The sequence below is a fragment of the Pseudorca crassidens genome, chromosome 4 (assembly GCF_039906515.1).
Source record: "Pseudorca crassidens isolate mPseCra1 chromosome 4, mPseCra1.hap1, whole genome shotgun sequence".
NCBI lineage: Eukaryota > Metazoa > Chordata > Mammalia > Artiodactyla > Delphinidae > Pseudorca > Pseudorca crassidens.
The window spans coordinates 18,840,449-18,861,047 of NC_090299.1; the positions used below are offsets into that span (position 1 = coordinate 18,840,449).

The 20,599-nt window shown below is 41.3% G+C and overlaps 1 protein-coding gene and 1 pseudogene across 2 annotated transcripts; one reads left to right on the forward strand and one right to left on the reverse strand.

Annotated features, from left to right (window-relative positions):
* Positions 1 to 225: 225 nt before the first annotated feature.
* Positions 226 to 14,619, reverse strand: BBS12 (Bardet-Biedl syndrome 12). Of its 2 annotated transcripts, XM_067735141.1 has the most exons (3): positions 14,452 to 14,619; positions 10,239 to 10,301; positions 226 to 8,025 (listed from the first exon to the last, which is right to left on the reverse strand). In XM_067735141.1, the coding sequence occupies exon 3, from the start codon at positions 8,013 to 8,015 to the stop codon at positions 5,871 to 5,873; it is 2,145 nt and encodes a 714-aa protein (XP_067591242.1). In that variant the 5' UTR covers positions 8,016 to 8,025; positions 10,239 to 10,301; positions 14,452 to 14,619; the 3' UTR covers positions 226 to 5,870. The 2 variants fall into 2 exon arrangements, with proteins under 2 accessions (XP_067591242.1, XP_067591243.1); XM_067735142.1 differs by lacking the exon at positions 10,239 to 10,301.
* A 271-nt stretch (positions 14,620 to 14,890) lies between these two features.
* On the forward strand, positions 14,891 to 18,599 carry LOC137224149 (centrin-4-like; annotated as a pseudogene).
* Positions 18,600 to 20,599: the final 2,000 nt, after the last annotated feature.

The following is a 20,599-nucleotide window of genomic DNA, read 5'->3' on the forward strand; positions in this document are numbered from 1 at the left end:
TATATTAGAGTGAGACTTCTAGTTTCAAAGGAAAGTATTTATTACAAGATCTACTCAGTACTTAATAGTATGAATATATGCAAATACGAACTTCATTAAAAAAATCTATATTAAATGAGCTGAACATCTATGTGAATATTAGTGGCACTCATAATCTTCGTGCTATTTTAACAAAAACTACGTGTTAATAGTATACAGAGGGAGAATAAAAGTATCGCTATCTACTCAAGTAAAATAATATCCTTTATTTTTAAAAACAGTTCAATACTCAACATTGTTATTATTCTAACTGTGAACAAAGACGGTATGTATAATTGGAATGATTATCTGTGCAAAGTTCTCACATTATAAGACAAGCACCAAACCAAAAATGATATTCTTTTACCCAAGCATGAACATAATCAAATTACATTCTCTGATACATTTAAAGTAGCTCTGTAAATAAACCAGGCATTCTCTTTTGTTTTGTTGTTACCTTACAGAAAAAAAAAAAGCTTCATATCACAATTAATGCTTAGAAATATATACTTTTTTTTTTTTTTTTAGCGGTACACAGGCCTCTCACTGCTGTGGCCTCTCCCATGGCGGAGCACAGGCTCCGGACGTGCAGGCTCAGCGGCCATGGCTCACGGGCCCAGCCGCTCCGCGGCATGTGGGATCTTCCTGGACCGAGGCACGAACGTGTGTCCCCTGCATCGGCAGATGGACTCTCAACCACTGCGCCACCAGGGAAGCCCAGAAATACAGACTTTGGAGCCAGATAAAACCTTAGTTCAAATTCCAGCTCTACTACCTATTACTTGGACAAGTGTCTTAACCTCATTAAGCTAATTCCCTCAACCGTAAAATGCAGAAAATAGATGTTGCAAAGATTGAGACTACATATGAGTTATGGGCTGAATTGTGTTCCTCCGTCAATTCATACCCTGAGGTCCTAAACCCCAGTACCTCAAAATGTGACTGTATTTGGAGATAGGGTCCTGAAAGAGGTACTTAAGTTAAAATGTGGTCACTAGGGTAGGCCTTAACCCAATATGACTGGTGTCCTTACAAGATGAGGAAATTTGGACAAAGATAGGTACAGAGGGAAGATGTTATGAAGACACGGGGAAAAGACAGCCATCTACAAGTCAAGGAGAGAGGCCACAGAAGAAACCAGCCCTGCCCACACCTTGATCTCAGACTTCTAGCCTCCAGAATTGTGAAAAAATAAATTTCTGTTGTTTAAGCCACCTAGTATGTGGTACTTTGTTGAGGTGACCCTAGCAAACTAATGCAATACATAAAGAATTTAGAATGGTGCCTGGAACATGATAGGTAATCAGTAACTTAATTAATACAATTATTTTCTCAGAGCTCTTCTAATATTCATTTCCAAAAACTACACACATAAATTCAGGCCTTATAATGTTCAATTTATGGCTAAGTAGCAAAAGAGGCTTTGTTGGGACAGGCAGTCTGCCATGGGCTCGGAGCATCCCTGCATGTCCTTGCTGGGTATTGAGTTCTCTTTTTCCAGGCCATTTCTCAAGTCTGTGTTTGCAGTGAGCAACCTTGAATGATGATGTAATATCTTTCTCCAGACTAAGAATAGGCTTACTTGTGCTAACTATAAAAGTTGTGAATCGGGGGGCTTCCCTGGTGGCTCAGTGGTTGAGAATCTGCCTGCCAATGCAGGGGACACGGGTTCGAGCCCTGGTCTGGGAGGATCCCACATGCCGCGGAGCAACTAGCCCCGTGAGCCACAACTACAGAGCCTGCGCGTCTGGAGCCTGTGCACCGCAACGAGAGGCCGCGATAGTGAAAGGCACGTGCACAGCAATGAAGAGTGGCCCCTGCTTGCCACAACTAGAGAAAGCCCTCGCACAGAAGACACAACACAGCAAAAATTAAAAAAAAAAAAAAAAAAAAGTTGTGAATCACCTGAGCTCAGTGTTCCTCTACTGTAACACAAACTACCATGTGTGCAGACATTCATCATGGGCTCCTTATGTCACCCCTGAGGGACTTGAGAGCGCAGGGGACCAACATAAATTAACATGAAGCTCTGGTTACTTTTATAAAGTCCTTTGTCTCTGACCCAGGAGTCTCGAGTCTTCTGCCAGTGTTGCATGAAATTTTAATAGGCCAACTTGTTAGCTTGTAAACAGAGCAAAATCCCAGACCCTGCATAGTTCTTGCCAGTTTTAACTTGAGAGAACCATGGTTCTCTGGAAAAGATGAGCCCCAGTGGGTGGGGTTAAGAGATATGATTCCATGGGTTCCATAGTGAATGCTTTCACTCAAGTAGTGGGTAAGGGGGAGGGGATTATGGGCTGCCTACTGTCTACCTGTTAATGAACGTTTGGAGACTAAGTATGAGAGAGAGGTCATACAACCAAATGGTGTCTTGGTTGTTGACCACTCACGTTGGGTGGGAGAAGGAAGAATGTGAACATGACAACAGGGCAGCGTGCCCCATGGCACAACCTGAGAAGAAACCGGCTGCAGCCACCAAGTCAAGGGGTCCCCAGAGCTGAAAGAAATGCTGTCAGCAAGGAAGAAATACAACTTTTTTATGTGGGATCTTAGTTCCTCGACCAGGGGTCAAACCCGCACCCCTTGCGCTTGGGAGCATGGAGTCTTAACCACTGGACCACCAGTGGCTGAAGAAATACAACTTTGAGTAGACCAAAAATACAAGCTTGTTGAGCACAAGTTGGGCAGCTGATCAAAACCAAAAGTAAACACAAAGTGTTCCTTCCTGGCATGGAGCCGTTCTCTCCCTCTACACTTAATACCTCCGGCACCCTCCACCCTGAAGTCATTTGTTGTACGGAAAAAGCCAAGTGTGTAACGGGGGAACTCTGGGGAAGAAAGTGACTCAAATTTTTATAGCTCTGTTAGATACAGGTGCCCAAGGGACCATGCTACCCAGTCCCTGAGGGACGTGGCTACTGGGCACAGGGTGGCCCAAGGTACCCAGGACTGCAGGGCACTGGGGAGATGCAGTGGTCAGTGGAGGACAGAGAGAAAGATCCCTGGAGCCTGGGTGCTCTCCAGATACTAGGAAGGGCACGGGGAGAAGCTGGCACCAACACTGAAATGCAGAGTCAAAAAAACAACCCCCAAAACAAAACCTCCCTGCCTGCCGCCCTCACTCTCTGCTCCTTCCTGAGCTACCCGTCAGGGAGATAACAGCAACTCTTGGCACCCGTTAAAGCCCCTAATGTGAAACTTCTTGGTCCATGTTTCCATAGGGGGAAAAAGTGACTAAAGGTAACTGACAGGATTGGAGCAAATCTTGCAGTAAAGGAAAAAAGTGACCCTGTGGGTGGGTCCCAATGGCCCAATTCAATGTACTATTATCATGAAAATACATAATTGGCATCGAGGTGTTATGTGCTTGAACTTAAATGCTCATGAAGTGCCAGAGGAGATTCTCTCACGCGGGGTATTGCTACAGGTAGAGAAATGAGACAAGCTTCCGGCCAGCTACCACCATGCCCTGACCCATCCTAACCCATCCACAGGGTGGGACTGAGTGTGTGTGCCTCTGTGCTCTGATGCCTCAGATGTTCACTATACAGGTGATATATATAGACGTTCTGGGGTTGACAGGTTAGAAGCCTGTCTCAATGGCCCTGACTGTGGCGTTATCTACCTCTACCAGTAGGAGTGACCGATAAACCTGAACAAAATTCAGAACACTGGTTGCCAAGGAAAGTTCCTTGATACCATTTGGAGAGATTCACAGCACTCATCCCTCCGGGAGTCAAACAAGCAAATGCTTTATCTCCTTGACCACCACAAGCCACCACCACAAAGGAGGCTCAACTCCTTGTTAAGCCTCTTATTTGGTACAGGAGGCAGGACATGATGCCATCAATGGCAGCTCTCAGTTAAGAACACTTACAAACACAGGAACCAGGACAACCTTGTTTCAATCTGACTGATCATATGCTTCTCTTAATGCCTGAGTGGCCTTGGATTTTGCCATGCATGGCAACTGAGGCTGAAACTACTAGGTAACACTACCTATGTGACTTAATCAAATTTATATACTGGTGATTCAATTCAGGTTTAACAAGAAATCCTGATATACAGTGACCTGGGCCTATTGCGGTTATGTGCTTGTATGTGGGGAAAATGGGCCACAAAGGTATCTCCGCTAGCGATGGGAGTTGCCTTTTGGCCCATCTATTGCCTCCTGTTATTTTCGGCAATGGCGCCAAAGACAGGTAAGACAGTCAAGGCTCCCTTGCGTGGCTCATAATGGATGACAAATTGGTCTTAGGCTACATCCTGGCTGATAAGAAGGCCTACTGGCCCTCCCTTGGAACTTACATTTGACTACATTCAAGGCCCTTGGGAACATGAGTGAGGTCCGTACTGCAGCCTGGCTTCACCCTGCTGCTCGGGGTCTGTTTTAGTAGCCTTGATTTAGTTGGTATGTGAGACCAACTGAATAGATTTGGTACTGACTAAGCAACCTGTTTGCCAGATTAGTCAGAGTAGCCGACAGAGTGGCATACTCACATGAAAATTCAAGTCTGGCTAAGAACGTATCAGGTTGAAGAGTGAATTTCTGGAGGAGGCTACCTACCATGGCTCTGAGTGACACTGCAGACTTTCTCAGGACGCCAGGCCTATCTTTACCCAGTCCACGTCTCAGGCTTGTGTTTACACTGAGCAGCCTTGAGGCATGAGGTAACAACTGCCCTTGGACAAAGAACGGGATTGTTTCTGCTTACTGTAAAAGCAGTGGCTACCCCAAGTGTTCCTCTTCCGTAACACAACACACTGCGTGTGCAGGCTGCCATCAGTGGCCCTCTGTGTTGCTTTCGTGGGACGTAGAAAACTGGGGAACTGATGCAAAGCAACCTGAAGCTCTGGCTACTGCTTTTCCTGTGAATAATAAAAGCCCTTTGCCTCTGATCCAAGCATCTTGTGTATTCTGTAGCATCCCATGAAACAGCAACAGGCTAACCTGTTAAATTATAAGTAGGGTGAACGGCAATCCCACTACTGGGCATATACCCTGAGAAAACCATAATTCCAAAAAGAGTCATGAAGCACAATGTTCACTGCAGCTCTATTTACTGTAGCCAGGACATGGAAGCAACCTAAGTGTCCATCGACGGATGAATGGATAAAGAAGATGTGGCACATATATACAATGGAATATTACTCAGCCATAAAAAGAAACAAAATTGAGTTATTTGTAGTGAGGTGCATGGACCTAGAGTCTGTCATACAGAGTGAAGTAAGTCAGAAAAACAAATACAGTATGCTATCACATATATATGGAATCTAGAAAAAAAAAAAGGTTGTAACGAACCTAGGGGCAGGACAGGAATAAAGACACAAAGGTAGAGAATGGACTTGAGGACATGGGGAGGGGGAAGGGTAAGCTGGGACAAAGTGAGAGAGTAGCATTGACATATACACTACCAAATGTAAAATAGATAGCTAGTGGGAAACAGCCGCATAGGACAGGGAGATCAGCTCGGTGCTTTGTGACCACCTAGAGGGGTGGGATAAAGAGGGTGGGAGGGAGATGCAAGTGGGAGGGGATATGGGGATATATGTATACGTATAACTGATTCACTTTCTTATACAGCAGAAACTAACACAACAATGTAAAGCAATTATACTCCAATAAAATGTTAAAAAAAGAGACATGTCCAGCTACAGAATAAAAATATAGAAACAGAGAACAAAATTGTAAGTAGGGTGAAATCTCCGACTTTGTACAGTTATTGACACACATCAATTATTTTCTCTTGGTAAAAGCTGGCATTTTAGAAACTGTAACTTGGCTACTAGAAAATTTATTATTAGCACGACATATTACCAAAGATTATTTTCCAAAGACTTAGCCAATAACACTACAAAAATAAAAAGCCCTCTGATTCCTGCGAATTTATCTGCGTTTGTTCAAGTCCAGTGATAATTTCACTGTCTGTCTGAAGAACTAACAGTACTAAATCCAAGGCTCGGCGCCATGCCTCAATCTTTGGTGTAACAATGTCATAAACTCTTGGAATCTGTTCCAGTTTATCTGAAATGTCTGAATTTAAAATCCCACTATTTAGTTTACTATATTCATTCAAGACGTAAGAGGAAGGAGAGCCAGAGTCTGTAGCATTTTGTAGATGATGTTGAATGAATGTGCCGGCTTCAAATTCTGATGAGTAACTGGCAGTGTTATACAGGAGAGTTGAAAGGTATCTGCGCCATCCATTTGCCAGGAGTTTAAGCACAGTCGGTCTGTACTGTGTCACAGATGAGGCCAGCCAAGAGGAAGTATTATGAAGCCATCCTGAACAGCCTTGGTTTCCTTTATTCACAGACTGCTCCGCAAGAATCTGAAGATGGCTAAGACACAAAAATTCAACTGCGCCACCCCCAAGGAAGACCTTTTGCTCTTTTAGAGCATGATACAGACGATAGGCACACGTCCAGAAGGTATCTTCTTTGGTTTGCACCTGGGCAGTGACTGGACTAGTCAGCACTACTGTAACCAAATTAATTCCTTCTGTTTTTAACATGATTGCCATTCTGTTGATCTCATCTGCAGCATCAAAGGGAATGCTTCTCCAGATGGTCACACAGACCCCACTGCCCACGCAGTTTTCGTTCACTTGTGTAATGTAGGTCACCTGCACTGCTCCTGAAGCCTCTGCAAAAGCCTGCATTACATTGCCATTCATTGATCCAATTACCAACCTCTTGCTGTCTGTGCATTTTTCAATTAAGCGTTCAGACACATTTCCTTGTGCCAGGACAAGGTTCACATTGAACTTGATTAACACCTGTAACACATGATCTGTCCACAGTTCTTCTGAGCCATCTTGTTGAACCTTCAAGCTTTCTGATACTGTTTTAATACTTGCAGACTTATTAAACCCCAGGTGGCGATAATTCTCTGTGAGATCACCTTCAACAAGAACAATGCGAATAGGCTGATTCTGCAATTCCTTGATCAGAGCAGTACTAGATATTGATACAACAGTGATATATCCTGGACAGACACAAGAAAAAGTTTCAGGGAAGCCAGGTAAGCAGCAAGTGAAGATTCTTGAAATGTCAAAAAGAAATGGCACTGTACAGCTGCCTTGCTGCATACCTGCGTTCTGATATTGTAGCCGTACTGCTTCGTCTACTAACTTCATGCTGCTGTGACCTCCGTGACTCAAACCCACCTCCAACTCCACCAAATCATCACATCTGTAAGTCTTGGGAGTAGCTGCACTAAGTTGTTCTAGAACTCCATCTGGTTTGCTTATCCATTGATTATTACCTGTCCTACTAAAATGTCTACTGTGGGTTAGTACTGACTTTCTGCAGCGGGTGTCTGCAAGCAGACTGTTTTTCAGAGTTTGAGGAGTTTGTGATGTGTTTTCATCTGCTTCAACCTTATCCTGAGACCTAAAGAGTTGAGGTGATTTAACAGGTCTCCCAGAAAGACTGTAAATGGCCAGTGACTGAGAGGCAACATCTTTGAGATCACGCTCTTTCTGTATCAAACCAGTACCTGAAGGGATTTGGAGAAAAGGGTATACGCCGACACTAAATGTTTCAGGTCCAGAAAATGTCTTTGTGTTAACCATACGGTCAAATACATTGTGGATAGGTACTTGAAGGGAAACTACCTCTTCAATGCATGAATTCAAGCCTTCTGACATTACAGACACTATTAATGAAATGGGGACACCCAAATGAAGACATTCTTCAGCAGCACTGCTCCATGCACCAACAAGAAACAAAAGAGTACTGGTTCCAGTTCTGTATGTGTTATTTTGTGCTTGAACTGCTTCTCTGAGAAGTTGTCCCACTGCACTGGTTAAATCCAAACTTTCAAGAAGCCTTACTGTTGAACTGATTAACACACTTTCATGACACTCTTCATCTATAATAAATTTGGATGATTTGACTGGGCCTAGGAAAGTTCTTCCTGTTTCTGCAAACGATGAAAGCTGTTGAAGTCCCACGTGCCTTCTTTTGTTTATGACCCTGCAAGCCATCACCATGAATCATCATCTGCAAATAAAATTAAAACTTGGAACTTTATTCAGTGCAATTCATGGTAATAAAAGAAAAGTAAGATACAGTCCCTGCCTTCGAGGAGTTTCTGATACATGTAGTTTCCATTAAATATGGTCAGTGCAATGATATAGCATTAAAATTTGAAAAAATAATTAGCAAGTTGAAGGAGGTAGTAGTAAATGCACATATATGTGACAAAAACACAGTGTACCTGGGTAATACAAGTAATTTAGTTTCACGGGATATAAAGCAAGTAGTGGGGAATAGTAGGACATGAAGCGTTAGAAGAGGAAAGAGGCTGGATCATGAAGGGCAGTATGTGCCACGTCAAACTTGACTCTACTTATAATGGGAAACATGGAAGTGCTTTAAGGGGGGGAGATGAAGAAACAGCTTGATGTAGTATCTGACAGCATGTACTCTGAATCTAGAAGTCTGGGTTTGAACTTGTCTCTACTGCTTACTAACTGTGTAGCCTTCAGCAAGTTTCTTAACTTCTTTACCCCGTTTTCACGTCTGAAAAATGAGGATAATAACAGAATCTACTTCATAGGGTTATTACCAGGAGTAAATGAGTACAGTGCTTAGAACAGTGTCTGGCACACAGTGCTTTATGAGTACTTGCAATAACAATAATAAATTTATAATATAAAACTGAATAATATTAAAAATAAAATTAAGTAATACTAAAATTATTATTATTATTAGTGTTTTGGATATATTACCACTCTGATAACAGTGTAGAGAACTGATTGGATGAGTGCCAGACAGAAGGCAGAGAGGCCATGGTTATCTAGATGAGAAATGTGGAAGAGGGATGGAGGTAAAGGATGGATTTAGCTATTGATTAGAATATAAAGGGAGGAAAAGTACTGTTTAAAAGGAAGTTCGAGGGCTTCCCTGGTGGCACAGTGGTTAAGAATCCGCCTGCCAACACAGGGGACAGGGTGTTCGAGCCCTGGTCCAGGAAGATCCCACATGTCACAGAGCAACTAAGCCTGTGCACCACAAATACTGAAGCCCACGCGCCTACAGCCCGTGCTCCACAACAAGAGATGCCACCGCAATGCGAAGCCCGCGCACTGCAACGAAGAGTAGCCCCTGCTCACTGCAATGAGAGAAAGCCCGCATGCAGCAATGAAGATGCAACGCAGCCAAAAATAAATAAATAAATAAATAAATAAATTAAAATTTAAAAAAAGGAAGTTCGAGAGCATTAGACTTTTTCCAGGTAGTATTTCAGAATTCATATCTAAAACTAATAGGAAGAAGTTATAAGAGAAAAACTTCAGCCCAATAGAAAGAACTTTTTAACAAAGTACTCTAATTGAAAAGCTGTCTGTAATAAAATAACCTGTCTCGTGAGGTATGGGCTCTTAAAGCACTACAGCTAAAACTGTAGATAACATACACTTCTTTTCCAACTCTAAGACTTTATAATTCTTCAAGTACATATATATACATATTTTAATATTTTAAAAATATATATATATATTTATTTGGCTGCGTTAGGTCTTAGTTGCGGCACGCGGGATCTTCGTTGCAGCAGGCGGGATCTAGTTCCCTGACCAGGGATTGAACCCGGGCCCCCTGCATTGGGAGCGCGGAGTCTTAGCCACTGGACATCAGGGAAGTCCCGCAAGCATATTTTTTACCACAACCTTTTAAATCCAAAATATCAAAAAGCAAACAACTCTTGGAGTTTTTGCTTTTCTTCTAATGCTGGCCACAGCACTGGTAAATTTGTTCCTATAATGCCTAGAGTCATCCTTGATTCTGAAGAGCTCCACAGTTCCAGATACACCTTAGGATCTGCAGGAAGCCACAGCACCTGTTGCTCAAGAGTAGCTTCCTAGAGGCTTTCAAGGACTAAGGAGAAAAGCCAGTACAGCCTAAGAAAACATATAACAAATTGTTTGAACTCAGCTTCAAAACCTCTTTTGTGAAACTTTCAGTTCTGTAAAATAAAAATAAAACTCTTGATATACTCAGGTATATCCCTGAACAGCATCAAATTATACTCTAGACTCCAACAATGCTGAGACCCATCCTGTCTTACAGCTCTCTTATCTTACCATATTTTTGCTGTCCTCCACCCCATATTATCAATTCTCTACTTACCCAGTTTAAGTTCCCATTTGCGGATTATAATCACTCTCTTGTACATAGACTCTCAAAGTCCTTGTCTCTCTTTTGGTTCATCTTACCTTGCAAAGCCACTAATCTTGATGAAATCCAAATCTGTCTACTCCATGTTTACCCTGGGGCAGCTGAAAATAAACAGAAAAACACACACAACCGCACTGACTGGTGTCATTTTAAGTTCATGACTCCACACTGCAAGTGGCCCTTAATACTGCCTGGCAATCTATTTTGTCAGTCCTTTTGTCTTTTTTTTAATGGTTATTGGGTTCTATTTTTAAAAGTTTCATCTACCCCTGAGTACAAAGGACATTCCATATTTCTTCTAAAAGCTTTATGGTTTTAGTCTTTTTTAAAAATTGAGGTAAAGGTCATAAAGGTCATATAACATAACCATTTTAGAGTATACAATTCAGTGACACTTCGAACATTCACAGTGTTGTACAACCACTACCTTTATCTAGTTCCAAAATATTTCCATCACCCCAAAAGAAAACTCTGTAGCCATTAAGCAGTCCCTCCCTGTATGTCTCCCCCCAGCCCCTGGCAACCACCAAGCTGCTTTCTTGTCTCTGTGGATTTACCTATTCTGGATATTTCATAGACTCATGTAATATGGGACCCTTTGTGTCTGGTTTCTTTCACTTGGCATAATATTTTTTAAAAAATTTTTATTGGAGTATAGCTGCTTTACAATGTTGTGTTAGTTTCTGCTGTACAGCAAAGTGAATCAGCTATATGTGTACATAAATCCCCTTTTTTGGATTGCCTTCCCATTTGGGTCACCACAGAGCACTGAGTAGAGTTCCCTGTGCTGTACAGTAGGTTCTCATTAGTTGTCTATTTTATACATAGTATCAATAGTGTATATATGTCAATCCCAATCCCCCAATTCATCCCACCCTCTCAGTTAGCATAATGTTTTTGAGGTTCATCCACATTGTAGTATGTGTATTTCATTCCTTTTTATGTATGTGTGTAGGTAGCTATCATTTTGTTTATGGACATTTGGATTGCTTCTACTTTTGTTATTTTTAATTAATTAATTAATTTATGGCTGTGTTGGGTCTTTGTTGCTGTGCGTGGGCTTTCTCTAGTTGCGGAGATTGGGAGCTACTCTTTTTTTTTTTTTTTTTTTGCGGTACGCGGGCCTCTCACTGTTGTGGCCTCTCCCCTTGCGGAGCACAGGCTCCGGACACGCAGGCTCAGCGGCCATGGCTCACGGGCCCAGCTGCTCCACGGCATGTGGTATCTTCCCGGACCAGGGCACGAACCCGTGTCCCCTGCATCGGCAGGCAGACTCTCAACCACTGCGCCACCAGGGAAGCCCTAACAGCTTTATATAATTATGCAAATCTCCCCCTTTCAATGAGGCCTATCCTGAGCATCCTATTTAACACTGCAAACTCCTCTTTTCCCTTTACATTCTGGATTCCCTTTATTCGCTCTAATTTCTCTTTTCCCACAACATTATCACCTTATAAAATAGTACATACTCTACTTATTTATTTACTATTTATTGACTATGTCCCTCTGTTGGAATATAATTCCCAGAAGGGCAGTTTCAGTCACTGATGTATCCCATATACTGATAACACTGTCTGACACAATGCAAGTACTCAATAAATATTTGACAATGTGGTTTTCACCACATTTATTATCTTACATTTAAGTACAGAACTGAAATAAGACTAAACAGATGCCATTGTCAGTATTCCTCCACCATAAATTTAAGGTTCTACCACCTCTGGAGTCGACATGATTGCTATTTGGCACTGCTGTGGTTGAGGCCCTTTAATTGCTTCCAAAACGGTTCCTCCTTCACATGGTTGTCAGAATTATCTTTGAAAAGCACAAACCTAATCGGATCACTCCACTGCCTAAAACAACTATTGATCTTAGAAAATAAAGTCTTTACCTCGGTAAAGGTGTCCCATAATCTGACTTCAATCTAATTTATAAGGCTCATCTTCCACCTTTCCTTACAAACCCAATGATCTAGTCACACTACAACATACCTTTACTTTCATTTCCGCACATACTATACTCTGATTTGAATATCCTACACTTTCTTCACCTTGGTAAATGCTATATATCTTTCATGACCCAAGGCAAATGCCACATTTTTGATACAGCCTCCTCCAATGCCTCAAGGAGAAGTAGCACCTCCTTCCTGGGCTGCCAAAGTACTGTCTACACACATCTACTAAAGCACTTAGCACCCTGAATTAAAAATACTGTTTTTATGTCTGTGCCTATCTCCCCCACTACTCTGTGGGTTCCTTGCTTTCATTCATCTTTATACTCTACGCTCAGTTCCTTTCAAACTCACCCAATACATGGCATAGTACATGATATGTAGAAAGCATTAAATAAATTTCGTAGATTTAAGAGTGATAGTAGGTTTAACATTTTTCCAGATTAATATTATTAATGTTCTATAGTAAAATTAGATTAGTAACAGCTAGTTTTCAAGACTGAGTACTTCCTACCTAAGACCTAGAAACTGCAATCTGAGCCTATAATTGAAAAATCATTTTCACTAGAAGTTAATGTCCCAAATATAAAAGCCTAAATCACAGAATGATGTAAAAGCAGGTGAACACACTACGCAGCCTTTTAGTTGCCATAAGATCAAACTTGATCCAGGAGAGCCTAAAAAGTAGAATTGTTTCTACAAATTTGGTCATTATTCATTTCTGGTCTCAGAAATCCCTTTAATATTAGTAGTAAAGAAGAAGTATATGTCCTTGAAACTAATCAAGAGCAACTTTCTCAGTGAGATTAATGGCCTGAAAAATCAATATACTATAATTAAGTGACTGAATATTTTACCTAATTCACGAACTATCTTGAATTTGCATCGTTTAAATTTCCACTGGGGTAATTTTACACAGAAAAATCACTTCTAATATTAGAATAACTTTACCTATTTTCCAGAATCCTAATGAGGTTTTGTTTTTGGGTTTTTTTTTTTAGATCAATTATTACAATGCTTGGGTGTCTGCCTGGTATATAACGTGAGCAAGAAAGGATGATGGTTTTGGAAAACGTGCCATGTTTCAACTAACTGAAGTAGGAAAAGTGACTTGGAAGACTACTTCAAGAATGTACTTTGCACATTTTTCTTTCCTTACCTTCAAGGAGATAAGTGGGATAGAGGGAAAAACCTAGGCAAAACTTAATATTCTTCCTGAATCCACTGTTGGAGAATCCTGTATGATTTTTAGGAAAAAGTACTTACTCTAGAGAAGGCACTGCAGGAGGCATAAAAAAGAGCCCTGATGTGTAAGCGATTAAGCGTTAGAAGTTTTAAGAGACTATCACCTCTTCATTCCTACCACCTCAGTCCTTCCCCTTCACCCTTTAGCTGGTCCCAGACAAGATTCAGAACTGGGCGGAACCAGCAAGTCTGGCCCTTTGGCCAAGAATTTGCTTTGATTTACAGCACTTATATGGCATCTGAATCTCGACAGTTACTGAGTCAAGTGGATTTTCAGGCTACCTATGTCGGACTCAATGCGGATCTATGCTGGATATATTTGGAAAACCGGCCAAATCTTGGGATTCAACCAACTGAACGGCTGTGGGTGAGAATGTCGGGGGCGTGGAAAAGTCTGATGGTGATTATGGGTGGGTCCAAAGTCCAACCCCGCAAATAAACGCTACAACACTGGTAAAGACTCTTTCCTATGCAAGGAGTCTTCATGTGCATCCTAAGACCCGCACTGCCCCCGTGCCCACACCACACCCCTCCTGTAAAGAAATGCTGCCTAGGGCTTCGCTGGTGGCGCAGTGGTTGAGAATCCGCCTGCCGACGCAGGGAACACGGGTTCGTGCCCCGGTCCGGGAAGATCCCACATGCCGCGGGGCTGCTGGGCCCGTGAGCCATGGCCGCTGAGCCTGCGCGTCGGGAGCCTGCGCTCCGCAACGGGAGAGGCCACAACAGTGAGAGGCCCGCGTACCGCAAAAAAAAAAAAAAAAAAGAAATTCTGCCTACCAGGCCAGAATCGCTGTGAACCAAGGAGGAGGGAAGTCGCTAAAGGCCAAGCCCCAGGCACTGTGGAGGCTGAAGGATGCCTAGCGGCGCAAGGTAAGGACAGTCCCCTCCGCCTCTGGTAATCCGGCCGGTAAACCGAAGCTGGACCAATTCAGCAGACCCACCAGGCTCTAGAGTCTCATCCCTTCCCCCGGCCCCAAGAGGTTAGAAAAGCAAACAATATCCCCCCACATCTCCGTCAAAGACTTAGCAGTTGGTAGAAGCACCTCGCTACGAACCTCGCTCTTTTCTCCATCCCTACGGGAGGCTCCAGTTCCCCGAAGTTCTGCCTGACACTGTGACGCCAAAACGCCCGGGGGAAGAACCTTCCTTTCCGGTTCGCATTTTGCGCAAGTGCGCCGCGGGCCCAGCTGGGCTAACGGATAGTCCTGGTTGCTAAGAAACCCTACGGAAAGTTCTGCTTAATGGTAGCCTGGGAAAGGCATAGCGTTACGCTATTGGTAGAGAATAGAGTGGGGGATGGCCTCAAGGACCTTCTTTTGTGACCATTGGGTGGCATGACTGTCAATCAGTGGGGGCAAGCCTGTGTGGGCGGGGCCGCAGAGAGGTCGGCGAGAGCGGCCTTAGCAACGGCTAGCAGGCTGTGAAGACTACAGTCGGGCTGTGCGGCGGGCGGGTGAAGCCCGGAGGTCCCGGTTGAGGGCGCCGGTCGGGGACATGGTGAGTGCGAAGCTGCAACCACTTACTGGGGCAGGGCTGGGGCTGAAGTTTCTCCCCGGAACAAGGAAGGAATTTAGTTTACGAAATGTATTATTCGCCTCCTTTCATGATCCTCGACTGTCATTAGTAACCCCTCCCTTCGTCGCCGAATAGAAGCGCACTGTCCATAACTCTAAAGACAGAAGAGCGGTTCTCCAGTTCATTTTTTCCCCTCCTCAACCCCAGTAACCGCTACTACCAACGGTGTTGGAGACAGAAACCGCTCTCTAGCCAGAAATGAGTTGAATACAGAGAATAAGATGCTTTAAAACCGTTGGAGGGCCTGGGCCTCTAGGAAAGACATCCAGAACTCTGAAAAAACTGGCCGGGGGAGCTACGAACTCTGCCACTGGAACTGTTGAAGATGAGTGTATCTGCAGTCCAGGGATCAAGAATCTGATGCTGCCACAACCAGTCTTAAGATATGTGAAACTGGCATCTAGATACACGGGTCGTGGAGTCTCTGCCACCACTGCTTCTTAACCCAGAGCTGCAGACAAGATACTGAAATGAGGCTGCAGAAGAATCCCAGGAGTAACTCTGGGACCTTGCTTGCCAGCAGAAAATGGCAAGTAGCAGGAAGATGACCTCCATCTTCCCCAGATACGGATAATTGGTCCAACATTTATTCTTCTCCCAGGTCCCTGGAGTAATTTTTCACCTGGAAAATGTATTTTTTCATTTCTCAGTCTCTGCAACATAGAAAAGTATGTGAGAAGGTGGGAAAGGAAATGATGTTCCAATCAACCATGTCTCACAAAATAAATTTTATTATGAGACATACAGGCAGAGATGAGAGTAAATATGCCTTAAACACTGCTGTTCAGATATACCAAGTAAGGGACTTCCCTGGTGGCGCAGTGGTTAAGAATCTGCCTGCCAATGCAGGGGACACACGTTCGAGCCCTGCTTGGGGAAGACCCCACATGCTGCGGAGCAACTAAGCCCGTGTGCCACAACTACTGAGCCTGCGCTCTAGAGCCCGTGAGCCACAACTACTGAGCCCACGTGCCACAACTACTGAAGCCCCCGTGCCTAGAGCCCGTGCTCCACAGCAAGAGAAGCCACTGCAATGAGAAGCCCACGCACCGCAACCAAGAGTAGCCCCCGCTCACTACGACTAGAGAAAGCCCGTGCGCAGCAACAAAGATCCAGTGCAACCAAAAATAAAATTAAATTAAAAAAAGATATACCAAGTAAGGCCAATTGTTTTCTGACATAACATCTGCTATTCTAGCATGTCTTCTTTGCCTCTTTTCCGTATCAAAAGTCACTAATTTGATGGAAAAACCTAAGATGTAAAAAAGAACCAGGCTTTCCAGCAAGATATGAATAACTAAAATCACAAATGTTAGCAAAGGGAAAGGGGGAAATTCTTGAAGTTCATTATATGATAGGGACTAGGATACTTGAATATGTTTATTATATTTAATTAGTTCATCATTAACTCTTCTGCTTCTGGTACTTTTTCCAGTTACACAGTTTATCTTTTACCCACATGTGTATTTATTACAGGCATCCAACTGCCGCACAAGTTCAGGCCAATGGAAGAAAAGAGCAGCAGAAATTGAATGAAACCCAAAAGCAAGAAATTAAAGAGGGCTTTGATTTATTTGATGTTGTTGGGTCTGGAACCAGAGATGTGAAAGGATTGAAGGTTCTGAAAATACTTATAATTCCAAAACATTTGAAAAACTCTCATTGCTTTGTTGCAATCTTTAAATCTTTCTTTAACAGTAGCCTTCTGAAAGCTTGATATAAAATCTCTTCAGTGCAGACACCTACCCCTGCAGTGTACATGCCTGGCCTGTTTAACAAAACAGTATCTCGTTAAGCATTTTATTCTTGTTTTATGAATGAGTAGGCCAAAGCCCATCGTGTCACAGTGACATCTTATGGCACGGTAGGATTGGAACCTAAGCCTGCTGACCTGACTTTCTAGGTTTAAGCCTAGTGCATAGTGAAAAAGAGAGAACCTAGTAATTAATAGGTAGTTTAAGAGCTAGGAATGAGATTGTGGGCTGTTATAATTTATTTGCTTTCTATTTCAGATTGCAATGTGGGCCTTAGGATTTGAACCAAAGAAAGAAGAAATTTAAAAAATGGTAGCTGAAATTGACAAAGAAGGAATCGGCACCATTAGTTTTGAAGATTTTTTGGCCATAATGAATGTAAAAATGGTATAGTAGTGATTTTGTTTTTCAATGAAATACAAGCAGTAGCCTTCTACAATTTTTGGCTGAAGCGATCAGAGGAAGAATTGGAACTAGGTCTTTAAAGATGGGTAGGATTTAGATAGATAGGAATAACAAGATTAAAGATGTTTTCAGGGTAGTAATGAAGACTGTCCAGTGTGGAGAAGAGGTTTCTTGTTAGGAAATAATAAGGATATATGGCTGGATAGAGAGAACGGGGCCAGCATTTTTAAGCCTTGAAATCAGCAAACAATTTATTGAGTGCCTATTTTTGTCAGGCAGTATCCTAGGGAGCATTGAATGAGACAATCTCCCTGTTCTCTTGGAGCTTATATTTTTGAAATGGATCTCAGTTAGTGAGGTTAATACAAGATAGATTCTCTTTATCACCCTGTGGCTCTTCCACTTAAATAAACCCTGAGTTTCAATACCTTGAGGGCAGATGTGAATGCACTGGAATAATTGTTAAAAGCCAGAGCAGTAAATAGAGCTCAGCTACCTGCTGTGTTGCTGTTCTAGACCTCAAAGACCTATACATCCAGACTAATCAAATAAATAAATGAAAGACTAATGACATTCAGTTGTTTCTGTTTTTAAGAGTGAAAAAGATGAAAAAGAAGACATATTGAGGGCTTTCAAATTATTTGGTGATGATAATACAGGAAGTATATCACTAAACAATATCAAGGGGGTTGGTAAGGAACTAGGGGAAAATTTGACAGATGATGAACTTCAGGTAAATTTTACTTATTTGTATAATTATAATTTCACATATAACTTATATACAATTATAATTTATTATAATTTATAGCTATATTCTTTAGTCGTATTAATACATTTAAAATAAAATTTGGTTTTGAGTATGTATTTGAATGTTCATTTATATCATTATGCCTTTTTAATAGATTTCACATATCCTATTTACATTTCATTTTACAGGAAGTGCTTGATGAAGCTGATCATGATGGGGATGGAGAAATAAATGAGGAAGAATTTTTGAGAATGATGCAAAAGACCACTCTTTATTAATACTGTTTTTTGTTCCTTCTGGCAAGTGGTTAACAAGTTTGTATTTAAGTTCCATAATATCTGTATGTATTCATTTTCAGTGTTCAGTTTATGTACACAAACTGGCCTTTTGATATCTAGTCCATGTGAGAAGTTACCTGTTTCTACCAATATGTTGTTAAATCTGTAGCATCAAGAAACAAAGGAAATGTAGTGACTTCCTTGAACCATGAATCTGAGAACGGTATTAATTCCAAGTGCTATTTTTAGAGCCCCAGGGTCCAAAGACTTAGATTTTTTTTTTTAATTTAAGGAAATCAGCCCCACATCAAATGAATTTGACAAGCAAGCCATTACTTTCCCTGTTACTTTCCTTTTGTGCAACTCTAAAAATGATGAACATTTGCTTTTTTACCAATTATTCAGATACATAAAGCCTTAAATAAAACTATCTGGCAACTTCATTATTTGCTAATTTTCTTCTTATAAAGAAATTCAAAGCAGCACTTATGTCATCCAGATTTCCCCATACGTTTGACCCTATAATTTAGCATTTATTTAATACCTATGTCCTAGGACAGGTGCTAGGGGTTTTACATATATTATCTCAGTTACTATTTAGAAGCAGTAGTATTAGCTCCATCTTACTACATATGAGAAAACTAAAGTTCAGAGAATTTAAATTTTAAAATTGTTAATTTTCCCATAGATGATAAAATATGGATCCTAAATCTTATAACCTCACTCTTCATTATGTTGCTTCCCTGTGGATAAAAACTCTCAGGATAATTGTGTGTATTTTCTAACTCATATAATTCTATGACCCTCTTGTAATTTAATTTTATTTGTTTTTTATGAAAAAGCCAAACTATGGGGAGTCTTTTGACCCCCGCTGGGCCGCACAAGAATGGGCCTTGGGCCTGGAACACTTCCTTACCAAGAGATGGAATCCTTACAGCTTACACTGGACTTGTCACCTTGTCTGTAATTATCTTTCCCTATTTCAGACTCAATGTGTACTACTTTGTTCTGCTTAAGTACATGTGTCATATGGCACCTGGCCAACCCCAGTGCCTATCTGTCCCCTTTGGGGAGAAGACGGGGTTCTTCTGTTGTACAGGAAGGGTGTGTGTTGGCCAATTGCCCAGTGTCGGCTTCTGGGAGGGACCGGCTGGCTATAGGAAACTGACACTCACTACTGAAGCTGATCTTTCTGTGTCTTTTCTCTATTCTAGTAAAGCACTGTTCCAGCCAGTACTTAACTGCACTGTGTTTTCCTTAGCAACTCTGATACCAAGATGCAGTGGGCAGAAGTGCTTCAGCCTTCTGCTCCTGATAATAGGTAACAGATGCCACTTGCTGGACAAAACTCTTCCTAAAATCAAGTACATGGTAATGGTCTTTGGAGCAAGAAAGGCTGGTAGAAAATGTTCCTTTAATTGCCCCACCTAGTTTATTTTTAGCTCAACTGAAATGAAGACTAAAGTTTTTTGTTTTGTCAACACAAGAGAGGTTTTTATTTGATTTAAGCTAGGTTGGCATATGCTAATGAATGTTCTTAAGTGCTTCACGGTATTTTTAATTCCTAATTATGTAGCATTTCCTCTAGACTAAAGAACGATATACCTACTAAACATGCTTCATATGTGAAAATTATGGCCTTTAGGTTGTTAAAAGATTTATATTTTTAAGTGGGTAATACACTTAAAAATACACATGAACAAGTTTAAAGAGTTCTAAATAAGTCTTCTTACCATTCAGCCCCAGGTCTCCTCAGAGATAATTATTTTTACCAGTTTCTTATGGATCATTGCAGAGGGTTCATATACCTATGCACATGAATAAAGAATAGATTTTTTTCCCACAAATGATAGCATACTACGTACATTGTATATATTACTTTTTTCACTTAATATATTTTAGTGATACTTCCAGAGCAATACAAATAAAATGACTCATTCTAATGGCTATATAATATCCCATTGTAAAGATTATATTTTATTTAAGAGTCTTCTATTGGTGGACATTTTCTTTATTTCTAATCTTTTCCTTAATATCCTTATACATATGTCTCTGTATAGATGTGAGTATATCTGTAGAATTAATTCTTACAAGTGAGATAGTTGGGTCAAAAGCTATATGCATTTTAATTTAAACATTTTTTATTTTGATAGATATTGTCTTCTAAAAATATGTTTGCCAAGTTACATTCTTAATAGTATATGAAAATGCCCATTTCTTGATAAAGTATTACCAAACTTTTTGATTTCTGCCAATGTAACAAGTTGCAAGTCATATCTCATTGTAGGTTTAAATGTTAAATTCTATTATGAGAGGCATTGAGTATCTTTTCATATTTGGGATCTATTTTTTTCCTTTCTGAGTATTGTCTGTTTGTGTCCTTTGCCTATTTTTCTGGTGGATTTTAAAAAATTTACTGATTTCTAGGAGCTCTTTATATACA

Bases quoted from the DNA above. Each gene is read 5' to 3' on its own strand.
- BBS12 (XM_067735142.1), bottom strand. From the start codon at position 8,015: ATGGTGATGGCTTGCAGGGTCATAAACAAAAGAAGGCACGTGGGACTT.